We start from the raw sequence: 19,520 nt of genomic DNA, 5'->3' as shown, positions 1-19,520 counted from the left end.
GAGAACAATATACAATCAGTTTTTAATCACTCCACAGGTTCTTGCTGGCCTGGTTGAGTTTTCACTAGTCTTTGGCTTGGTTCCCAGAATTCCATGTTTTATTACTCCTGACACTCCCAGATCTGCTTGCTATGGGCCAGCAGACGGTGATGAATGCAAGGCTTTTTGTCTGTTCCCCTCCTTTCACTCATTTCAATCCCTCAATCACAAGAGTAATTCCCAGTGTCTCCTTCCTTATGTGGAAATCATTCTCCCCAGCTGAACCAGACTGATAAGTTGGGGGACACACACTGGGAAACACTTCGGCTGAAATCTTAGACATGTAACGATATTCTAGCAAAACAACAGTAGGAAACATTTATCTTCATGACATCACATAGTAGGCATGCTTATACATGTTGTCTGTCTGTGGCACTAAAATGACAAGCACAAGTCTTTCTTTCAGCAGGTGTAATTGGTCGAAAAGTTATATGTGGGCTACAAGTGAGAAGGCAACCTGTGTTAGCTGCTACCACACCCAGAAAATAGCTTTGCTTTGGTGCATGTGGTGACTTAGTTTGGTGTGACTGAGCCCGTGGGAAAAACAGTGTGTTACAACAACCAACACTTCTCAGTGAACTTCCAGGAAAATCAAGATTTGTGGCTCACTTGTCTCGACTGGCAGTTCTTGTCTCGTGGTGTCCTTTTGGGATGGGGCCTAGGAAAGAATGGATTATATTTAAAGGGAATACAGTAATCTTATTACCAAAATAAGTGATTCTTCATATAGCAGGATGGCAAGTATTGAAGCAAAAGGTATTGATTACATTTAACATATTGGTACAGTATTTTAAATGCCAAGGGGTATGTGGGAAAAAAACAAACTTAGAATCCACCCAAACATGAACAATAGGACAATGTGTTAATTTACGGAAATACTGCATAGACGTGTTGACAGAATACACATACGTTAAGCATATACCACACTGCTGCAGTGATGGTGTCTGATATGCATGCTGCTTCCTCATTCTGTGAGAAAAAGTCCAGTGTGTCTCAGAGGTAGCTTGTGTGATCTTGTCTGACATGCATTATTTTTCTCTGTCACACCCTTTGCTATCTGAAATCCTCCGCTGTCACTGTTGAAATGCTTCCCACTCACTTATGTTAAAGATCTCCAAAGAAGTGATGAACATTTTGCACAGTCGGTGTCACAACATACAAATGACAACCCATAAGAAAATCATTAATATAGAATGTCAATTCTTCCAAATATTCTTTTTTCAAAAACTTCAAAAAATACTTTGAGGTGTCCAGAAAAGGACACAGGCTATATGGTCACTTATATTTGAGGAACTGTAGTGTATCAGGAATACCAGTGTATATATTTGGTATATTAGTTATACCATGATGTAAGACTTTTAAAAGCAATCACATTGGCAAAAACAACATGTTAGTTAATTGGATTGATCTATAATAATAGTATTGAACATATTAAGCATTAAGGGTTCAGTTGAACTGAGTTACTCTGGTTTTCTGTTTGGTATTCATTGTCAGAGCAGAGATCCATTTACATTGGCTAAATATGAAATTACTTCTCCTGGAAATGCTTGGCTCCTTCCATTTATCACTTCATAGGCATGATAAGTTCTAGAAATTATCATCTCAGCATGACCCTTCACTGGATGAATTAATTTAACAGATATACAATGGGAAAGTGACATAAAAGTATTGTTATTTGTAGTATTATGAGGCCACACTGAAATGATGGCAAAACTAGATTATTACAAATACAGTGCTGTCACTACCATCTGCTGGTCAGTTGGTGACAACAGATTTTGTGTCCTCATGGCAACAGATAGTCTCAATATGCCATGATAATGATCTTTTGCACAACTGACCTGAAAAAAAAATCAGTAGATAAGCTTACATTGAACTGTCTCACTCCAAAGTGTAAGTTTGACTGTGACAAAACTTTAAGTCATGATTCCCCTTTTTGCTGCTCACCAAAAGGAAGAGGCAGTTTTTCATTTTGCAATCTCTTCATTGAGAGGAAGTTGAAAAAACTGTTGTCTGTAGTGCCATACCAGGGCAATTGTTACCTAATTTGTCACGAGTAAAAAACATTTTTACAGTGGTAGTAATTTTTTGGATTCCATAAGAAATCAAGACACGGAATTATAGGTAAATTTAAACAAAATTTTTGTTCATGATCTTGAGATGTTACAGCTCCTCAAAACATAAAGAGACAGCAAGATTAAAAATGTTGTAAAGTCCTGTCTTTATCAAGACATCTAAAATATTTCTCTTTGGCAATGGCAATGTCTTGAACAGAATTAATGACATAATCAATACAGTTTCTCTGGCATCAAAAAGATTGAGACTTGTCTTATGAGTTCACAATTTCTTATATTTGAATACTAAATGGCATAAATCTAAGTACATAATATGTAACATATTTATAAATATATGATTGCAATAATAAAAACACGTGAAGTGGGTCATTTACAGAATTTGACAAATATTGCACAGACAAACTGACATCCTGTTAATCTGTGCTGTAATTTCACACAAAATGATCTTAATTAAATGTACACTACATACAGTATACACAAGATTATCTACACAGACACACAGCACAGACCTATACATTTTCAATATCATGATGGATTATTTTCACACATTTTTATTAATATGTTCATTTGGTCTTTAGACTCCGACACACACTGAGAGCTGTGGGTCTGATTGCTGTGTCTCTTGGACACAAAGGACATTTCTCTATTGCCCTCGCCTGGGGAGGTGCTGGAGATGTGGCGGAACAGCTTCTGGATGCCGGTGTCACGCAGGGAACTCCTGAAGGAGCGAGCTGCAAACATGTAGAGGATGGGGTTAACAGTGCTGCTGATGAAGACCATGGCTCCAGCAATGAAGGTCATGGTGCTCCTGACATTCTCCAGACTATTTGCTGTATCGGAGAAGGAGTCTTGGATGGCCAGATTGATGAGCGAGAGGATATTTCCTATGTGATGAGGTGTCCAACAAATGGCAAACACAACCACTACACTGGCAATAAGAACAGTTGACTTGCGCTTAGACTTAAAGGTCATCTGAGTAATCCGGCTGCAGAGGCAGCCATAACAGACCACCAGGATGGAGAAGGGCAATATGTAACCCACCAGGGTCTCTAGCAGCACACACACCAGCTCCTGGGTCACAGAAGTGTACTGCCGGTACAGACAGTGCTCCTGACCGGAATCCTTCCCTAAAACCTGAGTTGGGATGACAGGTATGCTGAACAAGAAAGCTGCAGTCCACAAAGTCAGCAGTACTTTATTCAGAGCTTTTTTCCTTTTCCAGTCAGCTGAGGCAAAAGGATAGCGCACAGCCACAAAACGTTCCACACTCATGAGGGTGATGAGGAAAACGCTGCTGTACATGCAGGCATTGATCATGAACACCATGGCTTTGCAGGAGGCCTCTCCAAACACCCAGGAGTGGGCCAGAGAGTAGATCCACAGAGGCAGGGTGATGAGGACCAGCAGGTCCGCAGCAGCCAGGTGAAGAATGAGCACCACAGTGTGGGAACGCTGCTTGACGTGTCTCAGGATGGTCCAGATCACCAGAACGTTTCCCGGAGCTCCTATCAGAAAGGACAGACCCAGGATCACACAAGCCACTGCTGTCGCACCATCGAACTCCTCAGGGGCCATTTCCTCTGAAGAAGACGGGTCAGCTGAGTGGTTCATGCTGCAAGTGTATGTGCTGACAGTGGTGTCTGCATGAAAAGAAAAACGAAGTGCTGTACAAGCAAATCTTCACTTCCCTTTAAGAATAGACTGCACAGGAACAGGGTTTCCTCACAGGCCTATTTGAGACACAGAGAGGTGATTCATGCAAGCGTCATAAGTTCATCCTTCACCTAAGATCAGAAATTATGGTTGAAAAAAGTGCTTAGAAAACAGTTTCAAAAGAAAAATCCTCTGACAGAATTTTATGATCAAAAATTGAAATGACCTCAGCTGCTCCATCAGACAGAAAGCAGGGACACAATAACATTAAGAGAGGTAATTTAATGAGTATGTGCATTAAACTAGATGGAGAACCACAACAACATTTTTGATCACAAGATAATAAATATTCCAAATCTGATGTCCTTTTAATCATGTATTTCACTTTAATTTTCTGACCTGATGCCTGATAACTAAGGCCTGAATAATGAGATGTGTCAGGCTGTGCGTCAGGGAGGATTCACTGAAAATATATGACTGAAAGCTTTTACAGGCATTGGTGCTTTTTAACTGCTTGCCCTTCACTTTTGTGTTTGTGGTGCTGACATGTATACTGTAAAGATTCCTGATCTGTGCGAGTATTTGACTCAAAATTTTACTCAATTTAACTCTTGGCCCACATGCATTGTTGCAAACAAATGGCTGCAGTTGAATATGGTTTATGGAAATCATTGCCTCTTATTCAGAATAAAATATGACTGTGTTGTTTTGAATGACTTATAATTAACCTTTGTCTTCTTAGCATATACTGTACAGTTTTTTTGGAATGTTTTTTGCTTAAATAGTTCCCTTTATTAGGGCCTATTTTTCAATTCAAGAGTTGAATGATGAATGAATGAAAATAAGCTTGAATGATATCATGTTTAAATAATAGAATTGAAATGAAATAACTGTAGCATTTTCCAAGAACATTTAGAGGTGCCCAGCACCGAGATAGTTGCCAGGGGGAGGCAGCTGGCTTGCCACGCCTGACTTATCCCCCGGTCAAAATAATTTTGCAAATAATTTCAAAGTTTGTGGTTGTAAATTATCCTTTGTAAACCTGTAAATTAAATCTACATGAGAAATTCAAGTTTGTACATTTGTAAAAAAAAAAAAAAAAAGATGTTGAAAGTGTTGAAAAGATTTGTATTTGTTAGAAAAAGAGACAATTTTTTTCCAAAAATAAAATACAAATCTCTCAACACAAGCACATTTTTTTCACAGGCACAAATTTGTATTTAACATGTAGATTTATTTTACAAGTTTACAAAGGTGGATTTACTTAAACTTTGGAATTATTTGTGAACATCTCTCTACATGTTCAAAATCATTTTGACCCTAAGATAAGTCAGTGGATAAGTGCAGTCATGCAAAGTAATGTGACTTTTAACTGTAGCTACATTGAACAACAGAGTTTGTTTTTAAAAACGTTTGCTGCTAACGTAACATACATATGTTCACATGCAGCATAAAGCAGGCTATGTTAAGTTTAAGTGGTATTTACTGGTGCTAATAAAAATGAGAGCTTAGTTCACCCTATGTCTAATGCTAGGTGGCACTTCTTAGTGACAAGTACAAACATATTACAATAGTTAATTTTGTAGTAGTATCCATCTGTTGTTGTTGAATCCAACTCCAGAATCCAGCATGACCTCCTGTCCACCACCAGGCAAATGGGCTCAAATTAGAGTCAAAAACATTTTGAGTTTGGAAAGCGATGTTCACAAATTATTCCAAATTTTGTAAATCTGTGAAATAATCTTCATCATAAGAAATTCAAGTATGTCCATTTGTACAAAAGATTTGCATTTGTAAAAAAAAAATTGTGCACGTGTAGAAGACATTGGGTTTTGTAAAAAGAAAAAAGAGACTGCATGAATAAGAACTGTGAACAAATGATACTGGTGAGGAAAGACAAATGTATTGTGAAAGAGGAAATGCTTTTGTCAACATCTGTTAACAGATACAGAACAGAAAACTGTTCCCACACAGTGTAGTACACTGAAGTTACAAGTAGGATTTTGGCCCTATTTTTACACCTGAATCTGATTGGACAGTGACAGCCCAATCACAAAGCAGAGTCCAATCAGAATGCAGGTGCTTTCACCTTCAGTGCAAATCCTGAAAGGTTTAATAGATTTTCAAGATGGACGACAGTGTGGGCTTGAAAATCTTCTAGAGAAAGTTACACAAACAAAAAAATGGAAGTTGTACTTAATCTTTATACATTTACCGTTGCTTTGACAAATCTTTATGAGAGTATGTGTACTCAAAATAATAAGTTGGTAAAAACACTCCACAATTGTGGCAATTTTAAATTAAGACAGCAAAACATTTTTGAGTTCAGCATAACAACAACAAACTGTTTTTTATAATTTCATGTTTTTATTTTGTAAAATGAACACATTCTTTTCATTTGATTGAACAGGAAAGTGACTACTGGTCATCTCAATGTAAAAACATTTAGTGCATATTTTTTACATATTTTAGTTATTCAGCTATCAAAAATGTAAACAAAGTGCACAATGTATGTCTTGTTAGTTGGCCTTGAACTCATTAGGCTATATTGACTATATAAATTCAAGTAAATTTTACTCAAAAATTTAATATTTTGGATTTGAGTGTTGTGTCAAGTGAACATTAACCTTTGAAGTCATTTTAACACTCAACATTGTCTGGAGTTTAAAATAAAATTGTGTCACAAATGGATTGGTGTTTACAGTGTAATTCAAACTTCATTGCTTTATGAATAGCCTGAAATGTGCATGGAACTTGAACTGATTAAAGAAAATCTATGAAGATTGTGAAAAAGCTGAATTAATGTGTAAAAATTCATACAATTGTGACCTGTTTAAAGTTTGAATGATGTTCATCACAGTATCAGGGATTCAGTTTTTCTCACACAGATCTGACATTAGTTCTACTTGTGTACATGCTGCCCTCTGGCCTGTCTGCTGTTGTACTACCAGCTCCCTGAGTTTGTTGGTATGAGCGGCCATTTCCTGGAACAGTCTGGTGAGTCGGGACTCCTCCAGACTGCCTCGAATGTTCCTTGCGAAGAAGGCATATAACACAGGATTCACTGAACTGCTAATGAATACAAGGGCACCAGAGGTAAAGACAATACTCTTTGGCACACATTCATGTTCTCTACCTGATTCTAAGATGCAAACCAGATCAATAATGTTGATAATATGGTAAGGCAACCAGCACAGAGTAAAGGCTATTACCACTGCATTGACAAGAACCATGGATTTCTGTTTGGTGTTGTAACTCATTTTCTGGAGCTGGGCAGCTACTAGACAGTAACATGTACTAAGGATAATGAAAGGAACCACAAAGCCCCCAAAGGTCTCCAGGCATAAGAAGATGATCGCTTGAGTCACAGAGCTGAATTCCTTCATAAAACACTGCTCAGTTCCACTATCTTCATCCAAAGGCTGAGTTAATAAAACAGGTACTCCCAGAAGGATAGCAAGTAGCCACAAAAGTATGAGACATTTGTTCATAACACTCTTGGTCTTCCAGCGCTTCATCACAAATGGATGGCAGATGGCTACAAAGCGCTCCACACTCATAAGGGTGATGAAGAAGATGCTGCTAAACATGCACACACTGATAATGTACACCAAGGCTATACAGGAGGCCCATCCGAACACCCAGGTGTGTACCAGAGAGTAGATCCACAGAGGCAGGGTGATGAGGACCAGCAGGTCTGCAGCAGCCAGGTGCAGGATAAGCACCACAGTGTGGGAACGCTGCTTGACGTGTCTCAGGATGGTCCAGATCACCAGAACGTTTCCCGGAGCTCCTATCAGAAAGGACAGACCCAGGATCACACAAGCCACTGCTGTCGCACCATCAAACTCCTCAGGGGCCATTTCCTTTGAAAAAGACGGGTCAGCTGAGTTGTTCATGCAGTGTATGTGCTGACAGTGGTGTCTGCATGAAAAGAAAAACGAAGCGCGGTACAAACAAGTCTTCACTTCCCCTTACAGATAAACTGAGGAAGAACTCAGTTTTGGATGATGATTTATGCGTTAATCATAGATCCTTGTCCAATAGAATGGAAAGGCTAAGGAAACTGATCAGTCTACTATAGACCGCTGATCTATTGAGGAGCCCTCCACATTCTTTGCTGTATTGTTCATTTTAGTAAACTGAAGGTATCTAAAAAAAATTATAAGCAATGTTATTGCTTAAGTTTAAAGGTATATTTGATTGCCATGCAATGATTTACTTTGCATGGCAAACAAAAAAGTCAAAGGTCTTTTATAGTTCACTGGCCAGGCTTCAACTATCCTTCTGAGGAAATCTGCTCTTACTTTTGGTTGTAATTTTGTTGTTCTATTTCGTTTGTTTTCTTGTTTGTTTGCTTCCTAAAAAAAACCTTGGACTGTATCCAGCTTTTCAGGGAGAAAGTGCTAGATTTCTGAGATTAAATAATTTTTTGTACTTTCCTAAAAGCAGACTATATTTTCTACAAATGATCACTGCCAGCAGACACTGACCACCCTATAATCACCTGTTGAGAAATAAACATTATGAATGAAAACAATGAAAAGACTGATCACACTACCTCCAGGAATACTCCAGCTGAGCTGAAAGAAATGCAGGAATTATTTTCTTCTTGTCCAAAAAATTGTGCCAATATCTCTCTATATCTATCTCTCTCTTTTTTTTCCATTATTAATTTATTTGCAATATTTCTGATATGGAAAGCGAAGCTGCTGTCCTTAATGTCTCTTACACTTATGTCTCTTACACTTATTCTCCCTTTACAACCTTTGCATTTGCATCTGTAACAACAAACACACACCTTAACTTTGGACTCTCTGCGAATTCGATCTATTGCATAGATGGAAACAATTTGGATAGTTAATTATTACCTTCACAACACACACTTCACTCATAGGGCCAGAATTATTCCTGAGCCCAGAACACTATGGAATATTTTTTCTAATATTAAGCCCTTGTCCTTCATTATCTTTAACTTCCACAATTATCACACTATGCCATTAAGGAAATGTTTGAAATATTCTTTGCTACTCAGCTCCTTCGATTTATACAATATTAATTTGACAACTGGTGCAATATTTCCTTGTGTTCTCCTATTAACATTTGTTATAGACTACAGGTAGAGCTACAGAAGCTGATCATGCTTTAATTTTCACTTTTGGTGTTTAGCAATCTGTAGCCCAACTTAAATCCTGCTATTACAGTTTATGGTTTAATTATGTCAGTGCTACATCTAGCTTCAGATTGTAGCCATGTTTTACATCAGACTGTAATCTGTGTGTGTGTGTGTATGATACTAAGATTAAGACTATAATTCATTCACGTTATAAATTCCTCTCGCAGCTGATTCAATATCACACAGAAATTATATCAGAAAGTGTATTTAACTAAATGTTAAGTCAAAAAAGTTAAATTTTTATACTTTGACACAACTTTAATCCCCCCACCCACCAAAAAATGCATGATCAGAAATGACAAACCTCCAGTGGGAGAACTTGTGGTTGTATTGGGTTCTGTAATGGTTGTAACATCAGCTACAACAGTTATAATAAAATGTTTCTTTGATGTAGTTTCTTTTTTTTTAAGGTAGACCAGTGTCTGTTAACCTAATAGTTGGGGTGTTGGTATTGATGGGAAACTTGGCAGTAAACTATGTGTCAGGTAAATGCATTGAAAATTGAGATGTTAAAAGGTGAAAGGGGGCACAAACAAACAGGTACATTCTCTTGACAGGTACCTATAAGTAAATGTGCTAGCAGGCGCATGGTCCTTTAAAAGGCCTGGTCTTGCCTACAGAAAGTTCCCCACAAAAGGCAGCAATTTATACAATAGTTTGTTGAAATATAAGATTGTGAAATACTTTATATTAAGTTTTAGTATTTAACCCAAAGCAATTCATGTGACATGAAACTTGAGACTTCATTCAAATAGGGCTCATATATTCCATTGGAGAAATATCTATATAAGCTGAGATGAGATGTTTTTACTCGTTATAACGTTAAAGTCGTCATGATGACGTTGTTACAATGCGCAGCTTAGACAGCCTCCCCTCAGCCAGCTGCCTGCTCGGCGAAATAAACATGACGATGTTGTCAACCACGATTTTTTCAGTGCAACAGCACTAAAAGTACAGCACTGAACACAGCAAGGGACGTTGGAAATTATCTTTAACTAAGTTTGTGACAAACTGTAAGTGACGATTTAATACGGGCTTGATGTCTGGTGCTTGCTAACAGAGGCTAGCTGCGTAGCTAATATTAGCTAACAAGTTAGCTAGTATTAGCTAACGTTAGGGGCGTGAGCCGGTGAGCTAGTTCGCGTCAGCTCTACAAGGGTATTTATGTTTGCCAGTTTGGTCGGTGTATTCACTTTCTTTAGCTGGATTAACCTATTACATATCACCAGAGGCAGGCCAGTACGGGTTTAATTTGCACACGTACCAACTATATGGAGCTATCATGAAGTTAGCCTGCTTCAGAACTGAGAGTAAGGCGGCTAACATATCCGGTTAACGTTAGTCTTCTAACTTCTTGGAAACTACCAAGATAATGCTGCTTTCGTGTCCCAAGTGACTTTTTCAAAATCATTGCTAACTCATATACTAACACGAATTACCCACGATCTGTGCTAGCACTTTTGTATCACTGTATTGTTTACGCTGAGTTCAGTAAAGTTTGGCCAGCGTTAGCTAACTCAGTTCTACCCTCACAGGTTGTTTGAGTGCTGTGATCGGGACAAACACCATTTTCAGAAGTTGAGAAGTGGACCGTCAATACTGCAATGCCGCTGCTGTTTTTGGAGAGGTTTCCATGGCCCAGCCTGCAGACCTACACAGTACTGAGTGTGGTTTTGCTTGCTGGCAGCATCTTCAGTGCCTACACCACTGTGACTGATCCAGGCTTTGGGGCCCTGGAAACTGATGAAACACCAACTCCCTCTGAAACGAACCTTGAACATTTAAACAATGATATTAGTAATACAGAATTGGCAACCACTGTCCTGTGGTATCTTGTCACTGACAGTCTCTTTGTATGGGTGAGTGTTACCCAGTTTAATACTTTGCGCTGTTTGATAAGGTGATGTTCTTCAAAAACTAACTGCCACTTTTTTCTGGTGGTTTCCTAGGTGTTGGTCAACACATTCTGCTGCTCTTTGATGTTAATTGCGAAAATGATTCAGTATGTGGTGTTCGGACCACTTAGAGTGAGTGAGAAGCAGGTGAGTCTGTGTTTTTAACAGTGTTGAAATGATGAATGCAGCCACTTTCATTTCTGAGGTTATTAACCTCTTCCAAAAAAGGTGCAAATGGCCTTTGCAGCTTTTCTTCAGCGTAGACCTCATTTGCTCTGTTTTTATTCCTCAGCACCTCAAAGATAAATTCTGGAACTTCATCTTCTACAAGTTTATTTTCATCTTTGGCGTACTGAACGTACAGACAGTGGAGGAAGTGGTCATGTGGTGTTTGTGGTTCTCTGCCCTGGTTTTTCTCCACCTCATGGTTCAGCTCTGCAAAGATCGATTTGAATACGTAAGTGTTATCAAATACACTTTTGTTTTTTTTTACTCTCTCTAGTGCCCTAAAGCATAATTAATGACATCCTCATATGATAATCTAGGGCTGGATCCTGTATAGTTAGGCCATTTTATGTTGTCAGAACTGAATGCTGTTTCAAAAGGCTGTCTGCCATGAAAGAAAACACCTTTGAAGATGACTTGTCATGGTGAAGGACATTGTTGTCATGGTACCTGGAGATTATTTGCTTTTTTTGCTATAGACTCTTCAAGCACGTTGAGCTGGTACTTGTTACAAATGACAAACACTTGTTCAGGAATGTCAGTTAGAAACAGTATACTGACGTTCTCACCATTCTTATGTAGATGTAGGCACTGGAAATGGTCAGTGTGGCATTAAGCAGGTATAGACAGCTATATAATTAACAGAAATAACCCAGGAGCTTTTTCACAAAAGTGTACATATACTACAAGTTTTCTTTGTTTCTTAGCTATGAAACACCATAGAGGGTAGTAGATGGCCTAATTATCACTGTATGAAATCTGATCTTATTTAGGCCACACAGTAAACATTATAGGAGTAGATGTACATTCTTTGTGAATGCCTTGTTTCTCATAAGAACTGAGAGTAAATGCTAGGTGGCAAAAAGCCTGACATTTGATGACACCTGACAAGTGCACCTACAAATTTCATTCACTAGTCACACTTAAAAAGGTCTCCCAAAGGTCTACCAGTGACTGTACTCTTGTCAGTTCTGGATCTATTAATAGTTCCCTTGTACTGGCATGTTAGGCTACTGATACAGTTTCAGTCACTACATTGACATGTCTCTGTATCAGTTTGTGCTCTGCATGTTGGGGGAAAACAAAATATCAGATTCAATCACCTCCTTACAAGCAAAGACATTTAAAATGGGCATAAACCTGGTATATTGCCTGAGACTTAACACTGACTGGCTTAGTGTACCAGAAGATCGTTTCTGCCTGCTGTGCTGTAAAATATACACCAGTTTGTGAGTGTAAATGTTTCAGGTTAAAGACTGTCAGTTGTGTCAGCCCAGCTGTCTTCCTCCCCATTTCCTCATTTCTGTGGGATCTTACTTTGGGGGGTTAAACTGGGTTAAACTACTTAAGATGATAGGTGCTGAATATCGTGTTGTGAGTGTGTTGGTGAAACCTTGTGGTATTACGATTTTACAGAATTGATAAAAAAAACTTTTTTTTATTTTTTCAGCTCGGCTGTTTAAATGTTTGTATTGAGGTTTTAATGTGTATTCTATACACTCTAGACAATGTTAGCTGTCAGTTTACAGACTTTACATCGACATTGTAGGGGTTATGTGTGAGGAGTTTTTCTTTAATTCTTTTTTTTTTTTTTTTTTGTGAATGGGTTGTGTAAAATTTGGAAGGGAAAAATTCACACATGTAGAGTATGGTGCAGAGCCTGATACTGAAACATTCTTGTTGATCCGTGGTCAGTAGTGTATGACTGTATGTAAGCAAGTTTAAACCTAAAATAACAACACTTCTTTTATTGCCAAAAATATCTGTAGTATGAGATTGTGAGCTTTAAAGAAAAACACTTCTAAATTCTTCCTGAAATCCACTGTAAATTCCCATATAGTTAAGACTAGTCTATATTTGAGGACAAACCTAAACTTCCCAGAAACCTTAAGGAAAAGTAAAAACTTTGAGAGAAAGCCACAAACCACCTATAATCCACATTTCTTCCCTACAGCTGTCATTCTCCCCCTCCACTCCCATGAACAGCCATGTGCGAGTGCTTTGTCTGCTGGTCTCCCTGCTGTTGGACTGCTGTGGCCTGGCTGTGGTCTGTGGTCTGCTGGGAGCGTCCCATGGCATGCACACGCTCTCCTTTATGGCAGCAGAGGTGAGAACCTGGAGCCACAACTGTATAGTAAAATTGAGGTCTGCTGTGTGGACAAAGGCATTTTGATCACATTTAGCACAGATGATTGTGGACAGTTTATATCATTCAAGCTTTTGTTTTGGACCATGTATTTGTTAAAGACTTATTGTTTTATTTAAAGTGCTTGTGTCTCAAATAGGGCTGGCCAAATCAGTAAAATGTTCAATGGTAAAATTAAGATGGAGACATAAAAAAACATACTGCATTTCTATATCACGCAACAGAAAATACCATTGCATGAAATTGTTTTCAGGGATCAAGTTTTGCTGTATCATTGCTATCTTGTGCAAAGTTTAGAACAATTGCCATGGTCCGCCATATTGTAAACACTTCAAACCCTTTTATGGCAGACAGTTAGACATTGTAGCAGGAAAAGCACAGTTGTAATAAAGTAATTAATAATGGTTACATTTCATTTAAGTGTGCCAGTTCCAGGGACTTGGTGTTGTGCATACTGGCTCATGAGCGTGACTTATGGGTGCACTGGAGTTACAACAGTGCATTTTCTGTTATGACGAGTCAAAGTGTCTTCTTATTTAATGCAGAACCTGAAGTCACCAAAAGGGAATACATAATTTTAAGCCAAGTTTAGTTAGAAAAACAAATTACAAAGTACAAAACATTCCTTCACCATTTCCCTCATGTATTCTTTTTAAAGTCATAACTGTTGTGTAATATTTTGTATTGTTATAGATGTTAATTACACTTAAAGAACTGTATGAAGTTCACCTGTGTGTTTTTGTCTCCAGTGTCTGCTGGTGACTGTACGCACTGGGCATGTCATCACGCGGTAAGTCCCTTAAAGCCTTATTACACATGCATGCTCGTGCACACACTATAGCAGTATGGATGAGATAGCCTCGACACATTTAGAATTGGGCTACTGTTAGCAACACCACATGTTTTCCTCTGGTTTCATTAGCACCAAAGTGAAAGACTTCTTTGTCATAAAAAGGGAGGTTAGGACTTAACAACTCTAAACAACTCACATCAGCTGAGACACTCATTGGTCCAGTAGCTTTAGTCTAACATTAAAACTTGTAAACCGTTTTTGTCACTTGCAAGGCTGCAGCTTGGGACATAGCAAAATAATGTCTGTGCTGAACTGTCCTGAACGTGAACAATAAAAGATGTGCTTGTTTCATATTGTTACTCTGGTTTGTGTTTAACTTGTGTCACTACACATAGTAGATTATGAGTTGAGCAGCATTGGACTATGTTCACTACTTTGTCTTAATCAAGCATTTTGTTTTTTAGAGAAAATTGTGTGGATATTTCAAACTTGTATGGTCTCTCATTTTTAGTTGGTTAATCCATCCATCCATTTTCCACCTCTTATATGGGTCCAATTAAATTAGTGCCTAATCAAATACTTATATCAGTAGGAATTATTTTTATTCAATAATAATACAAAATTCTAGGCTATATCATTCCTTATGGTTTCCCATTTTCATTTCACTTTAGCCTGGACCATAAAACAGGTGTTAAATTGCATTTTATGAGGTCTTAAAAAGTCTTGAATTTAATTTGGCGAACCCCGCAGAAACCTATAAATATCACCTGTGTGTCATGGTGTTAAAAGAATTGGGCATGTCCCCTCAGGTACTCCATTCATCTGTGGGATCTAAACCATCCAGGCACTTGGGAGAGTAAGGGAACATATGTCTACTACACAGACTTCATCATGGAGCTAGCTATGTTGTTTCTGGACCTCATGCACCATATCCATATGCTGGTAAGATACACATAATAAACAGGTGTAGGCATGTAATGTTATGAAAATTCTCCCTGTGTCTCTTGACAGTCTCCCAATCTTCCATCTTTTCTGTCTGTACTGTCTCATTAGCTTTTTGGTAACATCTGGCTGTCCATGGCAAGCTTGGTTATCTTCATGCAGCTGCGGTATCTCTTCCATGAGGTCCAGCGCCGTGTTCGCCGACACAAGAACTATCTTCGTGTCATCAACAACATGGAAGCCAGGTGACACTGTGTTTTGATTTGGTTATTTTTCTATTTTTAACTCATGTTTTGTGGTTCATGTTTGTTTGATTTGGTTATTTTTAATGAAAGCTTTGTGTTTCCCATTGATTGTTACTTGTTTCATCATTATTTGCATTTACTGCAAACTTTTTTTTATGCAGGTTTGCTGTTGCTACTGCGGAAGAGCTGGCAGCTAATGATGATGATTGTGCCATATGCTGGGATACCATGTTGACCGCACGCAAACTACCCTGTGGCCATCTCTTCCACAAGTAAAGGGCTTTTTAAACGAGAAGTTGCATATAGCTGCGTTCAGACCTTGCAGGGAGTCTTTTACTGGTATCACTGACCTGTGGCTCAGTCTAGAAAAAGTTTTTCTTCTCTTAACATAATAAAAATGACCAAAGGAGAGACTGCACCAGAAACCTGATTGCACAGCAGTCTTTAGCTTTAAAATTGTTAGCTTCAGTAAGACACACTGCACAGATCCTGATGTTTAGCTACTGAATACTTGTCCTGATGCTTAAATAAATGTCAAGTTTTTATACAGTGAAACGCCATAACAACATTTTTGACTTGTGTGTGAACGTGTTCTTCCAGCTCTTGTTTGCGTTCATGGCTCGAGCAGGACACCTCGTGTCCAACGTGTCGGACATCCCTGAACATTAATGGGGATGGTGGCCAGGCGAGGGGCCAGCAGCAGGGCGGAGGTTTGGAAGACAACATTGGCCCAGTAGGAGCCGCTCCAGATGCCAGACCTCATATTAACCAACACAACCACTTCTTCCACTTTGATGGTAAGTCTGTCAGACACATTCCAAGGATGAATGTGGTCATGGAGTTAACTGACACAGATAGGCTGTGTGTGAGATAATGAATTATAAAATCCATATATTATCTTACAGGATCTCGCATTGCCAGCTGGCTGCCCAGTTTCTCAGTGGAAGTAATGCACACTACCAATATCTTGGGTATTGCTCAGGCCAACAACTCCCAGCTCATGGCAATGGTGAGTTCATGTTTAAAGTCTGATGGAAGTTTGGGTGATTTTAAGAGAGATGATACACAGATAGCAGTTTGAACCAGGAGTTAAGTCTTTTTTTTTTTTTTTGATACATTATTTGCATAAGCCAATGCTATGATCATTTTGTTCTTAACATTTTTACTTTGAATTCCTGGTAAATGCTTGGTAGTGATAATTTACATGGTGATAACTTCTATTTTAAATCAATAGATTCAGCAAAACCTGTTAATTACAAAAGATATTTAAAGTATATTTAAACAGAAGATTCCAAGTATTTTGAATGGGTTTATACTGGTAAATCACTAATACTGTAAATGGTGTTAAGCTTAAAAAATATCCAGTTTTAACTTTTAATTATGTTGTTCTTCCCTCTTCATCTATCTTTTTCTAATGCTCACTTCACTTTTAATGTAACTTCTGGTCATCAGGCCCATCAGATCCAAGAGATGTTCCCTCAGGTGCCCTCCTACCTGGTAATGCAGGACCTGCAGTTGACCCGCTCTGTGGAGGTCACCACTGACAACATCCTGGAGGGACGCATCCAGGTGCCTTTCCCAACACAGGTCAGTAAACTGGGGGTTAAATGTTAACAACAATGTGAACAGCTCTCCATTCCATGTTAATCACTGTTGACATCTGTGGTTTTCTTGAAAGGCAGAATACATTCAATCTTTTACACATTATGTCCTCCTTCTTTAGGCCATAGAACGTGCACCTATACAGGTGGGCCCTGCATCAGATGAGCAGGCAGGGCCCAGTGGAGCAGCTGAGCAGGGCCTCAGCGAGCCAGACAACATGGAGGTCAGAGGAGGTCGCTTCTCTAAGTCGGCTGAGGAGAGGCAGAAGATGCTGAAGCAGAGGAAAGAGGAGATGCTCCAGCATGCACGCAGGTTGGTAGACTGCTGGTTGGAGTTTTCTACTTCATACAGTAGGAAGGGGTGCTTTCATAATGCTTTCTTTCTGGTGTTTTTGAAAATGAATTTTTATGGACAGGAGTGTGACCACACTTGATTGTGTATCAAAGCTGTAAATATAATTTTTTGTGAAAGAAAACCTTTCCTTGTGAGACAGGTTTGTCTCAGTCTGTGAACCAAGGCCAGACAAACAAAATGTTTAAAGGCTTTTCTTTCTTGGACAGCAGAATAGCTGACAGGCCCAGTTGTACAGAAATAACAAGTAGTAACATGACATGGTTTTTAAACATTTGTTCACAAATTTTCACTACTTCCCTATAGGAGATACTTGAACAAAAGTCCAGAGGACCAGGATGAGGATTTGCCTGGACTTGAGGAGGACATTGTCCCAGAGTTGGACTCAACTGTGCTGAGACGTAGAACCGTGGCAGCAGCTGCAGAGAGACGCATGCAAAACCAACAAGACCCTTCACCCTGATACAAAGGTTGGCTTGAGCTGAAGAGTCTACCACATCATCATCCCAAGGGACACCAACAGAGCTATTTCAACCTCCCCCCATTTGGTGTACAGTCAATGGTCATCACCTATTCTACACTATAATTAAAAAGCATTGCAAACATGGCCATTGGACTGTTTTGGGCTGCCTAAATAAGGTGGGACTATTGTGAATAGCCTCTGCATCACTGATTCAGGCCTGAGTATTTGGAGCATTATATAAATCGTTGGGTGCAAATCAAGAAATGCAAAGTTGCATTGCCCTTTATTCTCATGCCACACCTTGCAACCACCAGCTTCAATAGAGAGTCATTATCTGCTAAGACTGAGACTGGCTTTCAAAAATGAGCATGCTTTGCATTCAGGAGATTTCAGGAGTATTTTATGAAAAGTTTGAAGGTGTCATCATTAGATAAAGCTACTGTTTGAGTCCTTGTTTGTTTTCTTTTTATCAGACTTTTTTTTCTCCACTTTTTTTGCTCATGGCGGAAAACTTTGTATTCTGGATGGAGAAACTCATCTGTCGATTTGTGTGTTATATTCTGAGTTTCAACTGTGAATTAAGTGTAGGCAAAATAACACGTTTTTATTTCTTACCTCAGTGTAAGAGAATGTCACTTTAGTATTGTTCAGCCTTCTGTCAAATATGAATGTTTCTATCACAAAATAATGCTGCAAACAAAGTGTTTTTGACCCACCTGGGTTTTTCTGTATTTAGTGTGTAATATCATCCATTGCAAACAATTTGCATTTTGTTATTTAACTAGAGGGGGGAGTTGGCATGTAAATCTTTGTTTTCTAATAGTGGTCCCTTGAGATGCATAGGTAACAAAGGGGATGTATTACATTTTGTACAAATAGAATGGGTATCATCTTCTCAGTCTTTCTTAAATTCCCACTGCTGTTGAGCTGTGAAAATATTCTTTTCAGTTGAGTGTGAGGTTATTGGCCGTCTGTGTCTACCATATTTTAAGGTGTGTAGAAATGATTAAGTCTGCGGCAGCTGTACTTGCCTCACTGTATTTTGAAGATGTTTTGCAACTATTTCAACAGTCTTCATCAGCTCTATAGGGGAAGATCTTGTTCTTCTTCCAGTAGAAATGGTAAAGCCTCTTGGATGAGCAGCAAAACATTTTCATGACTTAACAGCAAATCAGTTGCGTTTGATATAATACTTCTAGATATGATGCGACCTGAATGACTGAGAATTTTGATGAAGAAATTTCTTGACAGTTTTTATTTGCCCATCCTTTGTCTACTCACATTGAGGAGTGTTAATCAAAAAATCATACCAGCGGGGAACATAATCATCCTCTGCTAAAATATGTTATTACAAAAATGTACAGCAATGTACAATATGGACTAGACCCTTGAAGTTTTCTGGGTATTGTCAAATTTCACTGAATCTGTAGCTGGTTGAGACATATCAACGGACGCAAATATGGGGACTGTGTGTATTATAAATGTTTAATTTCTGTGATTACTGTGCAGGGGCAGTTTGGGGTGAGATATGCATGAACCTAGACAAGTGCTTTTGTTTCCTTCCACTTTATCCCAAAGAGCAGCCTACGAACTTCCACTAAAAGCTGAAGTGTTGTGATCTTAATTGTGTTCATTTTATTGCTCAAACTCTGTTTGGGGGTGTTGTAAGACGACACAATATAGGACTTTGATTCAGATATCACTTAATCAAAATGGAAAAAAAAGAAATTGAACAGTTTTTTTTTTTTCATTTTCCGTTTGTCATTCAGTTACTTAACAACTTTTAATATCCATGATATTTTTTTCTTATTCATGGGTTATCTTTCATAACCATTGCTTATTTAATCAAAACTGAAATACTTTTTTGGACTGAGCTTTCATGTATTTTTGTGCCTAAATTAAGAATGGTTCAGTTATG

At 38.6% G+C, this 19,520-nt stretch overlaps 3 protein-coding genes across 5 annotated transcripts; 1 reads left to right on the top strand and 2 right to left on the bottom strand.

Annotated features, from left to right (window-relative positions):
• Positions 1 to 2,161: 2,161 nt before the first annotated feature.
• On the bottom strand, positions 2,162 to 4,319 carry LOC111220487 (leukotriene B4 receptor 1-like). Its single transcript, XM_022743573.1, has one exon. It carries the CDS (start codon positions 3,720 to 3,722, stop codon positions 2,637 to 2,639), a length of 1,086 nt encoding a protein of 361 aa, XP_022599294.1. The 5' UTR covers positions 3,723 to 4,319; the 3' UTR covers positions 2,162 to 2,636.
• A 1,813-nt stretch (positions 4,320 to 6,132) lies between these two features.
• On the bottom strand, positions 6,133 to 9,292 carry LOC111218023 (leukotriene B4 receptor 1-like). Its single transcript, XM_022740112.1, has one exon. It carries the CDS (start codon positions 7,661 to 7,663, stop codon positions 6,635 to 6,637), a length of 1,029 nt encoding a protein of 342 aa, XP_022595833.1. The 5' UTR covers positions 7,664 to 9,292; the 3' UTR covers positions 6,133 to 6,634.
• LOC111218000 (E3 ubiquitin-protein ligase AMFR-like) lies at positions 6,842 to 19,226 on the top strand. Of its 3 annotated transcripts, none has more exons than XM_022740100.1 (14): positions 6,842 to 6,860; positions 10,476 to 10,799; positions 10,890 to 10,982; positions 11,128 to 11,292; positions 13,015 to 13,167; positions 13,956 to 13,996; positions 14,809 to 14,941; positions 15,053 to 15,186; positions 15,348 to 15,458; positions 15,787 to 15,983; positions 16,092 to 16,195; positions 16,639 to 16,773; positions 16,910 to 17,100; positions 17,446 to 19,226. In XM_022740100.1, the coding sequence occupies exons 2-14, from the start codon at positions 10,545 to 10,547 to the stop codon at positions 17,600 to 17,602; spliced, it is 1,869 nt and encodes a 622-aa protein (XP_022595821.1). In that variant the 5' UTR covers positions 6,842 to 6,860; positions 10,476 to 10,544; the 3' UTR covers positions 17,603 to 19,226. The 3 variants fall into 3 exon arrangements, with proteins under 3 accessions (XP_022595821.1, XP_022595809.1, XP_022595814.1); XM_022740088.1 differs by lacking the exon at positions 6,842 to 6,860 and adding an exon at positions 9,805 to 9,953; XM_022740093.1 differs by lacking the exon at positions 6,842 to 6,860 and adding an exon at positions 10,144 to 10,250.
• The last annotated feature ends 294 nt before the right edge of the window (positions 19,227 to 19,520 follow it).

The sequence above is a fragment of the Seriola dumerili genome, unplaced genomic scaffold (genome assembly GCF_002260705.1).
Source record: "Seriola dumerili isolate Sdu_G_001 unplaced genomic scaffold, Sdu_1.0 BDQW01000003.1, whole genome shotgun sequence".
Classification (NCBI taxonomy): Eukaryota; Metazoa; Chordata; class Actinopteri; order Carangiformes; family Carangidae; genus Seriola; species Seriola dumerili.
Note: the sequence above shows the minus strand (reverse complement) of the source record. Positions and strands in the feature narration are given on the sequence as shown.

Coding starts and splice junctions, on each gene's coding strand:
- LOC111220487 (XM_022743573.1), bottom strand. CDS start 3,722: ATGAACCACTCAGCTGACCCGTCTTCTTCAGAGGAAATGGCCCCTGAG.
- LOC111218023 (XM_022740112.1), bottom strand. CDS start 7,663: ATGAACAACTCAGCTGACCCGTCTTTTTCAAAGGAAATGGCCCCTGAG.
- LOC111218000 (XM_022740100.1), top strand. CDS start 10,545: ATGCCGCTGCTGTTTTTGGAGAGGTTTCCATGGCCCAGCCTGCAGACC. Junction 13,997..14,808: donor ACTGGGCATGTCATCACGCG/GTAAGTCCCTTA, acceptor ATGTCCCCTCAG/GTACTCCATTCATCTGTGGG. Junction 16,196..16,638: donor ACTCCCAGCTCATGGCAATG/GTGAGTTCATGT, acceptor TCTGGTCATCAG/GCCCATCAGATCCAAGAGAT.